The 18,023-nt window shown below is 39.5% G+C and overlaps 1 protein-coding gene across 2 annotated transcripts in view; it reads left to right on the top strand.

Annotated features, from left to right (window-relative positions):
* STK39 (serine/threonine kinase 39) overlaps window positions 1-18,023 on the top strand; it is a 329,969-nt gene that overhangs the window by 254,079 nt on the left and 57,867 nt on the right. For both annotated transcript variants that reach the window (XM_055397331.2, XM_055397329.2), the window contains 2 exons: window positions 6,442-6,494; window positions 10,953-11,021. In XM_055397331.2, the coding sequence (XP_055253306.1) occupies window positions 6,442-6,494; window positions 10,953-11,021 (122 nt within the window). The remainder of the gene's footprint in view (window positions 1-6,441; window positions 6,495-10,952; window positions 11,022-18,023) is intronic.

Genomic DNA, 18,023 nt, shown 5'->3' with positions numbered 1-18,023 from the left:
CTGTGGTGGAGGGCCTGCGGTGCCAGTGCTTAGAGTTTATGATGCCCTTTGACAGTGAGTGGTCTTTGGACTGCTCAGCCTTCTGCTCAGATCCGATTCTTGGGGCTCATGTGTCCCTGTACAGTTGTTGGCATAGGCTGAGAGATATTACCATGCAACTGAGGGATGCATATAGTCCTGAGCTGGCCTTTTAGTTTGGGAGTCCTCCAAGAGCAATAAGTCTTTCAGGCTGTCTTGACATGGTAAATTAAGAGGTGCAGAAAAGTGCTACCCCCTGTAAAATATATACTTCAGCTGTCTGGGCCTCCTGCACCTCCCTCACCAGGAGGAGTATATGTTCACTCCTGTCTGTCTTCACCACCGTGTTAGCCAGCTGCCTCAATTAAAGTGTTCACTATGTCCCTTGCAGATGAATTGAAAGAGCAAAAAGAAAACTCCTATACTTACCAGCCTGTATCTTGGAACTCCTCACTTTGAATGGACATGGAAAAATAATATTTAACAAAATTAAGCCCCAATTCTACTTGACCCTAACCAGCTGGTGCTGAGGAGTGGTTGCCCCCTTTCAATGGGGAATATGTTTTTCAGCTGGCAGAGTCCCTGCATCTCCCTGTTTTTTTGGTGGTTTTTTTTTATATATACTTCCTGCCATACTCATTTAAAAGTGCCTGCAATGGTGCTTTCAAATTGCTTCTGAAAGTATAAATTGATGCAACATAAATGAAGAGGAATTTGACAGTATCAGGCAAATCAAATGTGAATGCATATATCCTTTGACCAAGCAATTTGCTTCCAGAAAATTTATTTTTATACTCACATATTTGCCAAGGGACCTAAGAACAAGGTTATTCATTGAAGCATTGTTCATAACAGTGAAAGACTGGAAACAATCTACTCATAGAATGGGAACTGGTTAAAGGAGGAGAGAGCATACAATTGAATACTGTGTAGCTATAAACAAACAGAAAAGAATGAGAAAGCTCTCTGTGAACCAATATGAAGAAATTCCAAGGTATATTATTAAGTTAAATAAAAGGCAAGATGCAGAACAGTGGATATAGAATGCAGTTGCCATCTCCCACTGTATTAAATAGGCTAGTGAGAACGCTGTGTACATATGTAAAACACCTCATGAAGCATACACAGAAAGCCTATAGCATGATTGCCTCAGTGAGCAGGACCACACGGATGAGCAAAAGGAGTTGAGAGGGCTAGATTTCGCAGAATACCCACTGAACCTGCCTGTTGCTTAGTCACTCAGTTGTATCTGACTCTTTGCGACCCCATGGACTGTAGCCCACCAGGCTCCTCTATCCATGGAGTTCTCCAGGCAAGAATACTGAAGTGGTAGCCATTCCCTTCTCCAGGGGTCTTCCTGACCTGGGAATTGAACCCAGGTCTCCTTCATCACAGGCAGATTCTTTACTGTCTGAGCCACCAGGGACGCCCATACTATACAGTACTTTTTGATTTTTAAATCATGCTATCACCTATTTTAAAAAAGAAATTTCCTGCCTGAGCCCTGTAGGTATTTGCGTTTGTGATGCAGAGGTGTTGTGCCTTAACCAATTTAAGAGTTTGTTCTTTGTTTTGTTTTATTATTTTTAGGATTGAAAGAGTTATCAGAGGTCACCAGGGCCTTTGAAACTCTCAAGTTGTTAACGTTTACCCTGGAAAGTTGCATACAGTTTCTAGCCTTAAATCATACCTATTTTCAGCTTCCCTGAAATTAGGAGTATCCTGTGCCATAACAATTAAAGTAAATGTACTTTCAATTAAAGGTGTTAAGTATGAGTCTGAAAAGATTAATTCTTTGTAAAAGGATGACCTTCAGTAGTCAGATCCAATTAGGCATTTTTCCAACTATATTTCACCCTGATGGGACAAGTCTGCTACACACACTCAATCACTGTGATCTTTTCAAAGGTGGGTATTTTTGGTTCAGAGTTAAAGGAGAATGACTTGGCTAGGCAACCTCCATAACTTGAGCCACTGTTGATGTACATGGAGATTATGGATGTTGGATATTAGTTTTGTGGGATTATATTTAAAGAACCAGAATATGCACGATGATGTTTTGATTACAGTTCTCATACCTCTCTTCCATGGCCTTGGTAGTAATGTTAGTCACCCAGTTGTGCCCGACTCTTCTTGACCCCATGGACCCCAGAGGAGCCCACCAGGCTCCTCTGTCTGTCGAATTCTCCAGGCAAGAATACTGGAGTGGGTTGCCATTTCCATCTTCAGGGGATCTTCCCGACCAAGGGATCAAACCCAGGTCTCCTGCATTGCAGGCAGATTCTTTACCATCTGAGCTTCAGGGAAGTCCATGACCTTAGTAGAACAAAATAAGACAATCTGATCAAAGGAAAGAGAAAAGGAATAGGGGATACATTAGCATCAAACCTAATTGATTCTCATTTTCTCCCTCTGTCATTTCATTATTTATACACCATAAATACTTGCTTTCCTGGTGGGTTTTTTTTTTTTTTCTTATTGAATTGTTTTAGTCCTAATTCAATCTTTGCTGATACATAACACACAAGACAAGATGATGCTTTGAAAGTGCTGCACTCAATATGCCAGCAAATTTGGAAAACTCAGCAGTGGCCACAGGACTGGAAAAGGTCAGTCTTCCTTCCAATCCCAAAGAAAGGGAATGCCAAAGAATGCTGAAACTACTGCACAACTGCACTCATCTCACATGCTAGTAAAGTCATGCTCAAAATTCTCCAAGCCAGGCTTCAGCAATATGTGAACCGTGAACTTCCAGATGTTCAAACTGGTTTTAGAAAAGGCAGAGGCACCAAAAAGCAAATTGCCAACATTCGCTGGATCATGGAGAAAGCAAGAGAGTTCCAGAAAAGCATCTATTTCTGCTTCATTGACTATGCCAAAGCCTTTGACTATGTGGATCACAACAAACTGTGGAACATTCTGAAAGAGATGGGAATACCAGACCACCTGACCTGCCTCTTGAGAAACCTGTATGCAGGTCAGGAAGCAACAGTTAGAACTTGACATGGAACAACAGACTGGTTCCAAATAGGAAAAGGAGTACATCAAGGCTGTATTTTGTCACCCTGCTTATTTAACTTCTGTGCAGAGTACATCATGACAAATGCTGGGCTGGAGGAAGCACAAGCTGGAATCAAGATTGCCGGGAGAAATATCAGTCACCTCAGATATGCAGATGACACCACCCTTAGTGAAAGAGGAGAGTGAAAAAGTTGGCTGGAAGCTCAACATTCAGAAAACTAAGATCATGGCATCTGGTCCCATCACTTCATGGGAAATAGATGGGGAAACAGTGGAAACAGTGTCATACTTTATTTTGGGGGACTCCAAAATCACTATGGATGCTGATTGCAGCCATGAAATTAAAAGACACTTACTCTTGGAAGGAAAGTTATGACCAACCTAGATAGCATATTAAAAAGCAGAGACATTACTTTGCCAACCAAGGTCCGTCTAGTCAAGGCTATGGTTTTTCCCGTGGTCATGTATGGATGTGAGAGTTGGACTGTGAAGAAAGCTGAGTGCCGAAGAATTGATGCTTTTGAACTGTGGTGCTGGAGAAGACTCTTGAGAGTCCCTTGGACTGCAAGGAGATCCAACCAGTCCATTCTAAAGGAGATCTGTCCTGGGTGTTCATTGGAAGGACTGATGCTAAAGCTGAAACTGCAATACTTTGGCCACCTCATGCGACGAGTTGACTCACTGGAAAAGACTCTGATGCTGGGAGGGATTGGGGGCAGGAGGAGAAGGGGATGACAGAGAATGAGATGGCTGAATGGCATCACCGACTTGATGGACATGAGTTGGATGAACTCCGGGAGTTGGTGATGGACAGGGAGGCGTGGCGTGCTATGATTCGTGGGGTCGCAAAGAGTTGGACACTACTGAGCAACTGAACTGAACTGAACACACAAGACCAAGGCTGTTAAGTAAGAGAATGCTTACTGATCTTCTCATGCTAACATGAAAATGTTGGGGAATATATGTTTTCTCTCAAAAAATAAAGGGAATCAAACATTTCTGTTTGCAGAAGGTATTTACAGTATAGAATTGTTTTTCTTCACTCTGCCACTCATTACCTTTGTAAACTTGGAAAAGCCATTGAAAGTGCTTATCAGAAGTGGGAAACAGTAATACCAACTTTGCATGTCTCAAAGATTGATTGTTGGGATCAAATGAAATCTGATATCAGTATTTCTCAAAGTGTGGTCCTGTGATCCCTGGGGGGTCCTTGAGACCGTTCAAGGAACTTATTAATTAACATTATTTTTATAGTAATATTAAGAAATTATTGGCCTTTTCCAGCCTCATTCTTCCATATTCGTATGGTGGAATTTCAAGGGGCTGGCTCCGTGATATGTGATATTGCAGCAGGTTGGGTATGGAGGACGACATATACCAGCTACCTTAAGCCGGACAATAGAGAGGTTTACAAAAATAGAAAACAGTGCATTCACTGATTTGTGTTTCTTTTAGAAAGTAAAATAATTGTTCATAAAAATTCTTTTGCATTAACATGTGATGTGTAATTATTATCATTTTCATGTAAATAAATATTTTTAAATGAATTAGTTTTAATTTCCAATACAGTAAATATCGATGGACATAATCAGCACAAACAAAAGCTCTTTAGGGGTCTTTGATACTTTTTAAGAAAGTGAAGGGGTCCTAAGACCAAAACGTTTGAGAACTGCTGGTGGAAGTGAAAACACTGTGTAACGTGTGATGTTTCTGTCATTTATTAAGAAACTTTAGGCAACATGCACACAGTCCTGCCATTGCAGGCACCGGTTGTTTGTTGCCCACTCCATCTTCAGGGCAGGTTTATTTAGTCTTGGGTCCAAAATCTCTGAACTATCTGTATTATCGTTCTCTGCAATTTCCCATGTTGATCATCTTTGTACTTTTTTTAGTGTGAACATCCATAATTTTCACAGTTTTCAGATGCTCAGAAGGTCCTAAATGAAGCACAGCTGTAGCAGTTGCTAATATCTCCTGGTCCCATTTTTGTCTCCCAGAGGAGTAATGATAAAATCATGGTGCAGACACCAGAGAGGATATGCCAAGGTTCAAGGCTCCCATGTCGATACCGCGGGCTTGGGTATCTCTCGAGTTCTTGCCCCTTTTCCTCCCTGCTTGTGGAAGGTGTTAAACGGGTTAGCTTCCCTAGGCGTTAGGAGAAGGGCTTTCTCTCAGTCAGTGCTGTGCCTTTGTCATCTTTCTAAGCCTCCTTTCATTTGGTGTCACAGGGCGTGGTAGGACATAACCACCATCGAGACTGCTGTCTTCAAGATTCAGGCACTGGACTGAGTTACCCAAAGTTTTAGAGTATCAAACTGCAGTATTAGAAGAAATGATCACACTCCCCTGGCATGGGAAGGAGGATGTTCATGGCTGGGTATTCAGACTGTTTCTGTCTCAGCCTTGGGCCCCCGTGGCAGCAGAGCAGAGTTGAGTGCATACAGAAATGACTATTTCATATGTCCTGTTGTGGTTTCTTAAAGGTTTTTTTTTTAATTAACTTTAATTCTAGCACCTGTTGAGAGTTACTCATAATATTTTAGTGTTCTTATGAGAAATTAAGACCATGCTAATTCACTGGCCCTTATCATGTCTTGATATTAATATGAATGGAAAACTCATATATATATATTTTTAAATACAGCAATTATGTATATTTCAATCCGAAACTTCCCAACTACCCTTCCTGCATGGTTATCATAAGTTTGTTCTCTGTCTATGAGTCTGTTTCTGGGAAGCTCATGTCTTAGATATATACTTGTTCCATATTTCCCCAGTGTCATTTAGTTTTTTGGTTGCATGTACATATGTGTGTCTGTTGTACTTTTACGTACTCATTTTAAATTGTTCTCAAGTTTTGTATATTCAGTGGGCACTTTTGCAACATTCACAGGGTCCCCTCTATTTAAAATTTTTAAAAGCAAACTGCACTCCTTATTCCGGCTGTTTTGTTGGATGATTTAATGCATAGTGCTGTCATGAAATTACTGCTAAGACTATCCCCTTTGTTTGTTTCACTTTTAGAAATAATTTGATAAAATGCTGTTTTCCAAGGAAAATATGAAAAATGTATTGAATATTATTTAGCTAGACTAAAAGCTTCTGAAAATTTTAATTACAGTATTAAATGTAAGGTTATTGATTTAGTGTAGATTTTATAAAAGGAACATTTATTTTTAGAATTTTGTGATATAATCATGTTTGTATAAGGTAAGTTCAGTGAATTAAACAAATATTTTCCTTTATTATTGTCACAACTGCCTCTTCTGGTTAAAGAAGTATTCGAGGTAACCCTAAAATGCTATCCGTGTGTCAGTAGCATCTTATAAAAATTGGAATACATTTATTTTGGTTAAACTCTGCTTCATTAGAGTTTAATATGCAATATGTTATGTATTTCAGAAACTCCAGGAAGGAACTTAATGACATACGATTTGAGTTTACTCCAGGAAGAGGTAAGTTTCAATTGAAATTATTATTTTATTGCTACAGAGAGCATTTCAGAAATTGATTATAAGCGTGTGGTTATAATTTGCTATTCAAAAATGCATTCTCTAACAGTAGAGGAGGGAAGGAAGGATTTGTAGTAATTTCAGAGAATCCAAACCAAACCTACTACTGATTGTATGAATTCTAATGACACGTGCTGTACAGAATAAACACACTTATAAATTAAATCTATTAGCTCAAGCGTGAAAAGAAGTGCTGGCATGGTGATGCAGGGCCTAAAGGACATTATTAAGAGTGTGATGAGATGCGCATAGCAGTCCTAATTATGGCTGAGCAACAAACCATGACATCAGACCAAAAGGTAGCATACTTGGGCCCTCAGTTGTCCGTTCTGATTATACGAAGCCTGTGTTGAGCAGTGTCTGGGCTGCTACTTGCTACAGGCACCACTAGGAGGCTTGGTAGGAACAATGCCAGTCTGGCAGCAGAATGTAATTTTAGTATTTTGAGTAGTTACTAAAATAATGTCGGGGCTAGATTGGTTGCTGTTTTAGTGCTGGGATGCATGCATGGAAGTCATCGGAACCATGTCCTGTTTCTAGGTGTCTCTAGCTATGCAGGAGAATCCCAAGTCATTCTGGTTAATTAATGGATTCAGGCTTTAGAGATCACAACACTAGTTGTTAAACAAAAATTTCTATTTCCACTCTTTAGTTCATAACCAGAACAGTCTAAAGAAGTGAAAATCAGGTGCTAATGCTATGACTGTAACAGTTACTGTCCTTGACCCCTGGTTTCAGACTTTTACATGAAAATAGCCTTGATATTTCATTAATCTCATACATTTGAACGTATAACACGCTATAATTATTTTATGTATTATAACTCCGTGTCAAATTTGACTTGATTAAGTAAGTTGAAATTGTATGTGCTAACATTTTGAAAACCTGAAACTTTGCTGACTTGATAGCTGGTCAATCAGTTAATGGCTTGATCTCCTTGCTTTTACCACCTGTAAGAAGACACAAACTCAAATGCTTACAGGAGCCACAGTGAATTGTGGGAACCAGAGAGTTCTAAGTACATTCCAGTTCAGTTTTGAACAAATCCTGCCCACCAAACAAAATATGTTCCTGGGCCATAGGTGGTTATGGACTCAGTGGCCCTGATCTCTGGTCTCCTGTAAGCAAAGATTTCATGATTTCCAGAGGACTTCCCTGGTGGTCCAGTGGTTAAGACTGTGCTTCCAGTGCAGGTTCAATCCCTGGTTGGGGAACTAAGAGCCCCGCATGCCATGCTGTGTAGTCAAAAAATAATAATCATCATGATGATTTCTAGTATATTTAAATTCAACATATCTTTTTTACAAAAGAAACGTAAATGAAGACCTAGTGAATTTCCTAACTGATCTTTCTTTTTTGGGACAATCTTTGACAGCTTAGAGTCAGTCTGTGAAATTGAACTGTTGCCAGTTGCTGTTATCTAAAAGCTATTTCGTCATAACATAAAAATGTTGACCAGCCAATTCTGTGATAAAATCTAACAATTATATAATAAGAGTTTCAAGTATAGTAAATAAAAAGAACAGATTCTTATTTTAACAGTATTTTTTTTATCTGATTGTTTAAGATTGACAGTGGCAATAAAAATCAATTTTTTTTCAAAGGGAACAAAGAAATGAATTTCTGAGTTGAGGATTGCTGGGGATAAGACAGCCCTATCTGCATTACCTGGCCCTTTGTGCTGACTTTGGCAGCCTCGTTTATGGTTAGATTCAGTCTCCGCTTTTGTTGCCCAGAAAGAGACCACAGTGCTGACTTCCCAATGGTAGCTGGCCCTCCCTGGGCAGCGAGCACAGCCTATTATTAATAGTTTCAGAAACACCACAGTTGAATCATGTACTTGTGTGACTGCTGATGCTGTCAAGCATTTCAGATATTGTTTGCACTCCATCTGTGCGTGCATACCACATGTACTGTGTCTCTGCTATATACACACAGAAATATACATGGCGTTGAATGTATAAAGTGAACTTATCAAATATTCTGTCCTCATTTGAGGGCGAACCCTTTGTGTTTATTATGTTGCTGTAATGGTCTAGAAAGCAGAGCATACATGATTATTTATGATTGTTTAACCAGTTTATTCATCCAGATTGTTAGGCAGCTTAATGAAAAATAAATTATCAGTTACCTCAAGTTTTTGTTCTAAACTGTTACTGACATATTACTTAACATGCATGAAAAATAACTGCTGAATGGCACACACACGGAAACCAGGAACATTTCCATTTTTTGACCAACGAGAACCACCCATTTGCTATTTTGATATGACTCATTCAGTACCCAATAGTCCTGAAAATAGTCAGAGATGTCACACACTTTAATGATTTGGGGATGTTCTTTGCTTCAATACTGCTTTAGTGCTAGCCCTCAACGTGGCTTTGTTTGATTATTCCATTCTCATCTGACTTCTTTGATTATAGCTCCTTACTCAAGTGTAAGATCTTATTGGTAACTTTAGAGATGGTGGTATCACATCCAGTTGCTTTAACAGCTAGTCAGTAGCATGTAACCACTGCCTACTGTATGCCTGGTGTCTATGAGGCAGGCACTTTAATTCAATATGCTGCTTTTTCTGAAGTTTCTAGTGGCATCCAGGAAGATGGAGATTGTGAGGCTGAATGTTCTAGCCGACTTTAAAAAGCTACATCATATTCGGACTAGAGCCTTTTATTATGCTGTCCTAGGTTCATGCTGTGGGCTTCCCTGGTGATAGAATAAATATTGCTGGCTTCCCAGCAATGAAGAATCTGCCTGCCAATGTAGGAGCCATGGGTTTGATCCCTGGGTCAGGAAGATCCCCTGGAGAAGGAAATGGCAACCCACTCCAGTATTCTTGCCAGGAAATCCCAGGGACAGAGGGGCCTGGCAGGCTACAGTCTATAGAGTCACAAAGAGTTGGACATGACTTAGCAACTAAACAACACCAAGGTTCATGCTGTGAGATTGTTTTATCTCTGAGAGATTTTTGTAAGGTATTTCTTATACTTCTAATAGTGAGGACAAGTTCCAAGATAAGCCCACCTTATATGGAATTTCATTGTTTAGTAAGATTCCTGTGTTTTTCTTTTCCATTTCCTTCATTGGATTTCATTCCATCGGATGAGTAAAATGATAGAATACCACAGTTTCTCTGAAAGCACAAAGAATATATATCAACTCTCAAAGTCCTGTTGGCAGTTTGGAAATTTGGGCCATGAATGAGAGGGAGAAAGAAGGTGCATTTCAAATGGTCTCTGGTTGCCTCATCATCATCACAGTTACCATTTGTTGAGTAATTACTATGAGTCAGACACCAGGCTAAGCATATTAAAGCCCACTGTGAAAGAGAACTGTACCTTCAGCTACATGCTCATGTTGAGTATGAGTACACACTTACACACACCACACACACTCAAGCCCACTTACATAATCGTCACATTTGAAACACAGATTAAGCAGGGAAACCCATTCTCTGATGAAGGCAGCCTTTGGCATAGCAAACTGTAGTTCAGTTTAGGTGGTTACTTGATTCAGGAGCTGTACTTTCCCAGTTTCTTCTTATCTAACTCTAATACTGGATATTTGTGATAATATCAGGCTGCCATGGAGAGCATGTAGTCTCCCTTGTGAAAACATCAAGGTTCATAATGGTTCTTTGAGCACGTGGCAATTTATCAATTTCCCTTTACAAAGTCTTCAGACTCCTCACTATTGTCATGTTCATGTATAACCTCTCAATTAAGTAATTTCTGTTATATTCACTTGCTGCAGCCTGTTCAATCTCATCTTTATGAGATTGCTAACCCCTGTCAATTATCATTGAGAAGCTACATTCTTTTATTCAGCAACATTTTCTAAGAGAATGAGTCTGTTGCTATCGAATGATCAATGTCATGTTAAAGGATTTTCTTAATAGCAATCATTTAAATAGCTCATCTTAATAGTCCAACAGGCTCACAAGCTGTTTGTACCAAATATAAGGTTGTATCAAATGGTACCTCTTCAACCTTTGCCATAAATTCTAACTCAGTAGCTACTAATGATAGGAAAGGATTGATGGTGGCTGGAATTAACCTTGGCAAGAAAGAAAAGCATTGTTATAGGGACCAGTTATGAACTAACTTCTAGAGGTGCATTTGAGGACTAATTCAGGTAGTAGACAAAAGGAAAAAGTTTCTTGGCTCACCAAAAATAAAACAGTAATTTTGTAGAACTTCTGTTGAACAAAGAACAGAATACAAATTGTATGTGGCAAATGTATTTCACATTGCTTCTGATTTTTCCTCCTGATAGAATCTAAATTGTTGAAATACACATGGATGATTTTTCTAAATGAAAAGTATATATATTTTACATTGTACTAGATTGTTAATTTTTATTGTGTGGTTTCTGATCCACCTTCATTTCACATTTGGGCAGATACTGCAGATGGCGTTTCTCAGGAGCTCTTCTCTGCTGGCTTGGTTGATGGGCATGATGTAGTTATAGGTGAGTCATTTTTTAATGCATGTAGTGTCATGCATTTTGTTTATATATCAAATGGAAATGCACTTAGAAACAGAAGTTTTCATAAGGGAATAATTCTGTGAATTTCTGAAAATTTCTTGAATTCTTATCTTTTATGTGAAAGAAGTATATTTAAGAGTCATATTTAATTTTCTGCTCCAAAAGCACTTAATATAACTCTGTCCCATTTGTCCAGACATGATTTATCCAATGCAAAACCTCACTTACTGGAGATAAAACAAAGAACCTTGAAGATCGAAAAGTCCATGATCTAGCAAGCCCAAGATACTGTAAATTCCATGCACAAAAGTATGGAAACTTCTGAGGTCCTTTCTCTGAGTTTCTCTATTCTTTGTTTGGACACAGTTCTAATAAACTTAGGTGGTGTACTTCTAGCTCTTAGACAAATTCATTCATTATGAAGTTTCAAGGTTGGATATAACTTAACCATCATTCAGTCCAGTTCTTTCATTGTGTAGATAAGGAAACAAATTCCTAAAGTGATTCAGTGGTTTGTCGAGGGCCTGCAGCTGGGCTGTGGTAGAACCACCACACTTTGAGACTGTGGCTTTTTCTACTATTGCTACTTTTTAGAATCAAGAAAAAGCTGCATGAAAATAGGGGAGCCTGCTAGCTACAGACACGCTGATAGGAGCAAGAAATGACTGCTGGCCTCCTGCCAAGGCAGGGAAGGCAGAAAAGCTATAAGAGGCAGACAGTGTCATCTAAGAAAAAGTGTAGCCTCCATCTACCTGGGATGAGGGTGAAGGGATCCATATTCTGGAACAAATTCTGAATTTATGAAGATCTTATAATGTAGCTTATTACTGCATATTTGTAATGATGACCCTAAGTAATTGAGATGAGTTAATATTTTAATAGTGTTAATTATGACATTATGCTCATTATATTTTTAATTATATAATTATAATACTATAATAGTGTTATGATAAAACTTTCTTTAAAGTCAAATCAAAACCAATTCTTAAAATGACTTGGGCCCCTTAAGTGATAGGCTTTAACTTAAAGAAAAATCACTTTATATCATTTTTTTAAGTATGAAATATTTTATACTTTGCTTCAGTTTGCTGTACAGCTAGAAACTAACACAGCATTGGAAAGCAACTATACTTTGATAAAAGCTAATTTAGAAAAATCACTTACTTAAAATAATTTCTTCCTCAATAATGCTGGAGTGTGTCACTAAGTTGGAGCTTGAGGTAGATACACTTACCCATCAGAATAATTTGTTCTTAGAATCTTTGTAATTTACATCATTACAAAGTGAGTTGTTTTATGTAAAAGAAGAGTCATAGGGATTTTAGTGAGATGTTGAAATTCTGACTAGAGAATCAGTATCTAACTTACTGGTATACAAGTATTCATAAATGTAAAGATACATAGTTATCTTTATAATTAGAAAAAAGTAAGCTCTTATTCCTCTTAATTACACAGGAAGTGTACACATTGATATTGCAAAGAAGCTCTTTTTAAAAAATATTTACTTGGCTGCATCAGGTCTCAGTTGCACCACTTGGCATCTTCCTTGCGTCATGCAGGGTCTCTCTTTGTGGTGCAGATCCTCTAGTTGTGGTGTGCTGGCTTCCGAAGTTGCGGTACCCGGCCTCTCCAGTGGGGTGCACAGACCCTGGAGCACGCAGGCTCTGTAGCTGCAGCATGGGCGTAGTTGCTCCATGGCATATGGGATCTTCATTCCCAGACCAGGATCAAATCCATATCCTCTGCATTGCCAGGTGGATTCTTAATCACAGGATCACCAGGGAAGTCCCCACAAGGAAACTGACTCCTCTGCCAAGTGGTGTATATGATTATATAGACATGTTTTAAAGGAGAGTGACATTCATACACGCACACACACATGCAGGGGTGTGTGCGTGTGTGTATGTATTTTCTCATATAGTCTGTCTTTCACACTTTAAAGACTTGTGAGGTTCCCATGGCTAGCTGAGTTCTTTAGTTTTCTGATCAAATGTGAGGGGGAGCTGAGTAATAAGGTCAGTTCAGCTTTGTCATTTATTGTAAATTCCGTATCAGAATTCTTCATGTTAATTGTTCTTTAATAAAGGTTGATTTTCTCATTTGAAAAAGTGAGCACATACCTTTGTGTTTTAGTTTACTTGAAGAAATCAAAAATTAATGAAACATTAATGGCTAGATCAAGATACCCTGTAAACAGTATCTTCCTTAAAGACAGCTATGATCCATACACAAAGCAGGCAGAATTAAAAATTAATTAACAGATAAAAATTAAACACCTGCTAATATCCATTTGACAAAAAGTCAAGGAGCACGTAGTCGTTTTATTTAACATGATCTTGGCAGGTGGATGACTCAGATGGTAAAGAATCTGCCTGCAATGCAGGAGATGTGGGTTCAGTCTTTGGGTCGGGAAGATCCCATGGAGAAGGAAATGGCAACCCACTCGTGTTCCTGCCTGGAAAATTCCATAAACAGAGGAGCCTGGAGAGCTACAGTCCATGGGGTTACAAAGAGTCGGATACAACTGAGCAGCTAACACTTTCACTTGGTAGGTGGCAGGTAGCGTGGAGAATAAAAGAGATTCATGGGTTGGTATTAAGTCACATCGTTATTTAAGCATGATCTTGCTTCAGATCTACAGTCAAATTTAGTGTACTTCTTTTTTTTTTTTTTTTGCCCCAGGCTCAGCTGAATCTAAACCAGAGGATTTTTGGTTGTTGAGTTTTTTTAAAAAGTGGAAATTAAGGCATAATGCATGTCTAGCTTATTGAGTGTGGTTTAAATATATAACCAGAAAGCTTCTACTTTTTGATGCTTTATTTATTCTTCCCCCAGTTTTTCATTTTGCCTTTTCCCCTTCTTGGAACTGGAGTATAGAGTGTTGGAGTGAGACTCAGGGTGCGCAGTTGTTCCTTGCCTAGTAGCACTGAACATACCTCACAGGGACAGCGCAACTAAGAGTGATCATGTCTGCATATTTCATTTGATCATTGTATCAATTACACACGGTAGAGAGGACTGGCTGCTTTTAATAAGTATTTTATGAACAAAAGAGGGAGGTCAAAAGAAGTTTCTGGGATACTGTAACTTATCATGGTCCTTGAACTTGGATCTTGTGACTCCAACCCTAGAGCCTAAGCCTGAATCTATCTGACCCTGTGTGTGCAATAAATCCGACATCTTTAGCCTTGAAGAATGGATCCAGATCACTTTAAGTGGTTTCTGTGTCTCTGGAAAAAAATAACTTGTCCTTATCTGTTTTTCCTGTATGAGTAGATGGTTTATGTTTTAATTGCTGACTATTTGATGAGCAGATGATATGTGTTTAATTCTGTCCCCTATCTGAGCCATTCTGTGTTCCTTCTGGTATAATTTTCTTCCCTTTGTACTGATTTGTCCCACCAGCACATGAGCATGTCTTTATGTCTCCCATTTTAAAGCTCTCTCTTTGACTCTACCTCCCATTTCAGCTGTTTATCTTCATCCCTTTACAAGTGAACTTCTCAAAAGAATTGCTGCTGACTTCGCTTCTTTCTCTACCACTGTCTCTTGAACCCACTCCAGTCAGACTTGTGACTTCCTCACTCCACTCAGAGCCGTATCTGGGGAAAGCATACACCTGGCAGATGAAATGGCAAATGCGAAGGTAGATATGGCTGGAGCAGAGTGAACAGGATGGAGGGCGAGCATGGACTGTGACTGCCTGCCTGACATGTTCCTAAATCCAGCGGCTAATTCTCAGTGATCTGTCAGCGGCACTGGGCAGAGTGGACAATGCCCTCCGCCATGAGGAGTGTTTTCATTTGATTTTTAAGACTCTTTCCTCTGTTGGTCTTCTCACCTTATTTGTGTTTTCTTCTTAGTCTTTTATGTTCATTCCTTTTCATCTCTCTGATCTGTAAATATGGACATGTCCATAGACTCGTTCACGGTATTTCTTCTCTCTGCTCTAATCACTCACATCCTTGATGATGTCATCTAGTTTCATGATGTTAATGTCTCCCACTCTCAAACTCCCACATTTCTGTCTCTAGCCCAGATGTGTCCTTTGAATTCCAGACTCATATTCATCTCTCTTTTTGGCATCTTGACACAGAAGGCTCATCACCATCCCAGATTTAATCGACGTCTCCAAAAACGTGCCCCTGTGGTTTCCTCTCAGTCTGCAACCCGCAGGAGCCTTGCACCCTAAGTAGGTGTCAGCCCCATCTTTTTAGAATGGAGACAAAAACCAAAGAGTTGTCTTTTCCTTTTCTTTTTCTCATTCTCGATATCCAGCCTGTCTAAATGACGTGAGATCCAGCCGTTATTTGCCATCTCACTTCCTGCCCTGTTTCAGACTCTTTTCATCTCTCAGTTGAGATACTGCATTCATCTCTTCACTGGTCTCCCTGCTCTGGCTTTGCCTCCTTTCAGCGTGTTCTCATCACAGCAGCCAGAGAGATCCAGGTAAAAAGTCAGATACAAAAGGCCACACACATTATGATTCCATATATATGAAATGACTACAATACGCAAGTCTGTAGAGAAAGTAGATTGTGGTTGCTGGAGCCGGAGAGGGGCATAGGAAAGGGGAGTGGCTGCTTGGGGGTCGAGGGCTTCTTTTTGCAGTGATGAAAATGTTCTGGAGTTAGAAGTGGTTGCACAACCTTGTGACTGTATTAAAAACCACTGAATTGTGCCCTTTCAAAGGGTGAGTTTTATGATATGTGAATTACATCTCAATAAAAAAATGTAAGCCATATCACATTAATGCTTTAAATAAGACTCTGTAATAGCTTCCCATCGCGTATCTCAGCAGCTTACAGTCCTCTGTGTGATCTGCCCCCTGTCATTTCTCAGGCGTCTTCCCTCTCTGACTGCCCCCCTCCCTGTGTCACCCCAGCCACGCTGGCTTTTGTGCTTGCTCTGCCCTCGGCCAGGATGCTCATCCCCCAGGTTCACCTGGGTATCTCCTGGTGCTTAAATGCTGCCTCTCAAAGGAGCCTTTCCTGACTGACCTAGTTAGAATTCCAACCTGTCCCCAACTCTCCACCCCCATCCTTAAAGTACTTTTCCTAATCTCTCCCCATCTACTAAGCTGTATTTCATTTATTTATTTATTTTTAACTATATAGGATCTTCCCTTCAGCATAAGTTTTTTGAAGGCCAGGATTTTTGTTTTATTAAATGCTATGTTTCCAGTTCCCCAAACTCTACATTCATATAGTTGACAGCTAGAGATAAACATATACCACCTTGAAATATACAAATATCTCATAACACTTTCTAAAGAAGGCTATATGGGATTCTACTATTTTAAGAATCTTACTTTCAAGAGTACAGAAATCAAGTTTCATTTTAGAAATATGAAATATATTCCCTTGACAAAAAGGTTGTACTAAACTATAGTCCAGTTCAATGTAGAACATTGCCATATAGAAGTTTGAGTGATTTCTTGATTGTTTATTTTTTTCAGTTTCCATAATATAAAACAGTTAACATTTAAATAGTTTTTAAAATCCTTTTTTTCTCTATCAGAATTTCCTCTTGAATCAGAGTAAACGCTTAGGGCAATATAAAAATCTGAATAAAAGCAATAGTATATGTTATGGAGCAGTGAATGTTATGACTTTTACTATAATGTAGTGAACATAGTGTTACCAAAAAAATCTTCAGTACCCAGCTTCAGGGTAATCTGTCTTTAGTGCACGAACCGTCACAAAGCAGAATTTAGACCGAGACCAGTGTAATGACATAGAGTGATTGCTGTCACGCAGAACCGGAGCAGAACTTCAATGCAGTGTTTGTCGTCTGAAATCGTAAATGCACTTCAGCTGAGTTTCAGTGCAGCACTACCTTAGGCAAGAAACAAAGTACGTTTAGACTTGATGTACGTCGGAACTAAGATTGGCAAGGCCTTGGGTGGATGTTGCTTTAAAAATATGAGTTAACTTTACAAGACGCAAGACAAGATGCGTGTATGAATTTGCTTCTCTTTCCTGACTGGCTGACAGGTGGAAATAAACCAGATCTGAGTACCCAACACAATTGTTTCAAAGGTGGACCTCCAGTGAGACAGCTGAGAAAGTTGCTTCCTTAGCCTCCTAGCTCAGGAATTGTCCATCAGAAGTTTTCTCAGCAACAGAAGCAAAGGGGAGAAAACACAAAAACAAACTCATATGTACCAAAGACAGCAAAAGTTCTGAATTCTCTCAGGTATTGTGATACATGATATTTTTGAGTCTGTCTTGAATAAGTGTTAGGACCTTAGCAATAGAAGGAACACTGGTGAGTATGTTCAGTTGGCCAGTTAACCTTTCCTGCCCAGCCACTCCTGCTACTGACGTTGGATCTGCAAGGCCTGATCTAGCATCTGGGGTGTGACGGTGAGTGAACGTGGGAGAGGAAGTGCTTGGCAGCTGCCTTTTGGAAAGTGCCCACTGACAGCTCTTTGCTGGGTTTTTAATACCACCGTTTCCTTGCTTTGTAACAACATATGTCTGTTTTTTTTCCCGCGTTAAGTGGGGTTGAGAACCAGATGTTGGCATTTCTGTTTCCTGAGAAGGGAGATGTGTTTCTGCATTTATTTATATGATTTTCCTTTGAGAGATTTTCAGCCTAGCTGACTGGTTAGGACTGCAGTGGAAGCTAATATGAGCTATATACATTCTCATAAGGTCTCTCAGTTGACTTTCAGACATTCTGTTCATGTCCTTTCCTGCACATGGAGAATCCTGTTCAAAACCTGTCTGCCTTATCATGTGTAAAATAGATAGCTAGTGGGAAGCTGCTGTATAACACAGGGAGCCCAGCCTGGCACTCTGTGATCACCTGGATGGATGGGTTATGGGGGTGACTTAAAAGGGAGGGACACACACACACATACATACAACATTGTAAAGCAGTTATCCTCCAATTAAAAAAAAAAGACTCCCCCAAAAACCTGTCTGCCTTTTAAGAGCTATTGTGAATGCCACCACCATGAAGCCTTCTCTGATGCTC

This window comes from Moschus berezovskii, chromosome 2 (genome assembly GCF_049115385.1).
Source record: "Moschus berezovskii isolate FMDL1 chromosome 2, NW_MosBer_1.0, whole genome shotgun sequence".
Taxonomy (NCBI): domain Eukaryota; kingdom Metazoa; phylum Chordata; class Mammalia; order Artiodactyla; family Moschidae; genus Moschus; species Moschus berezovskii.
The sequence above is the reverse complement of the archived record's forward strand: the minus strand, read 5'-3'. Positions and strand labels throughout refer to the sequence as shown.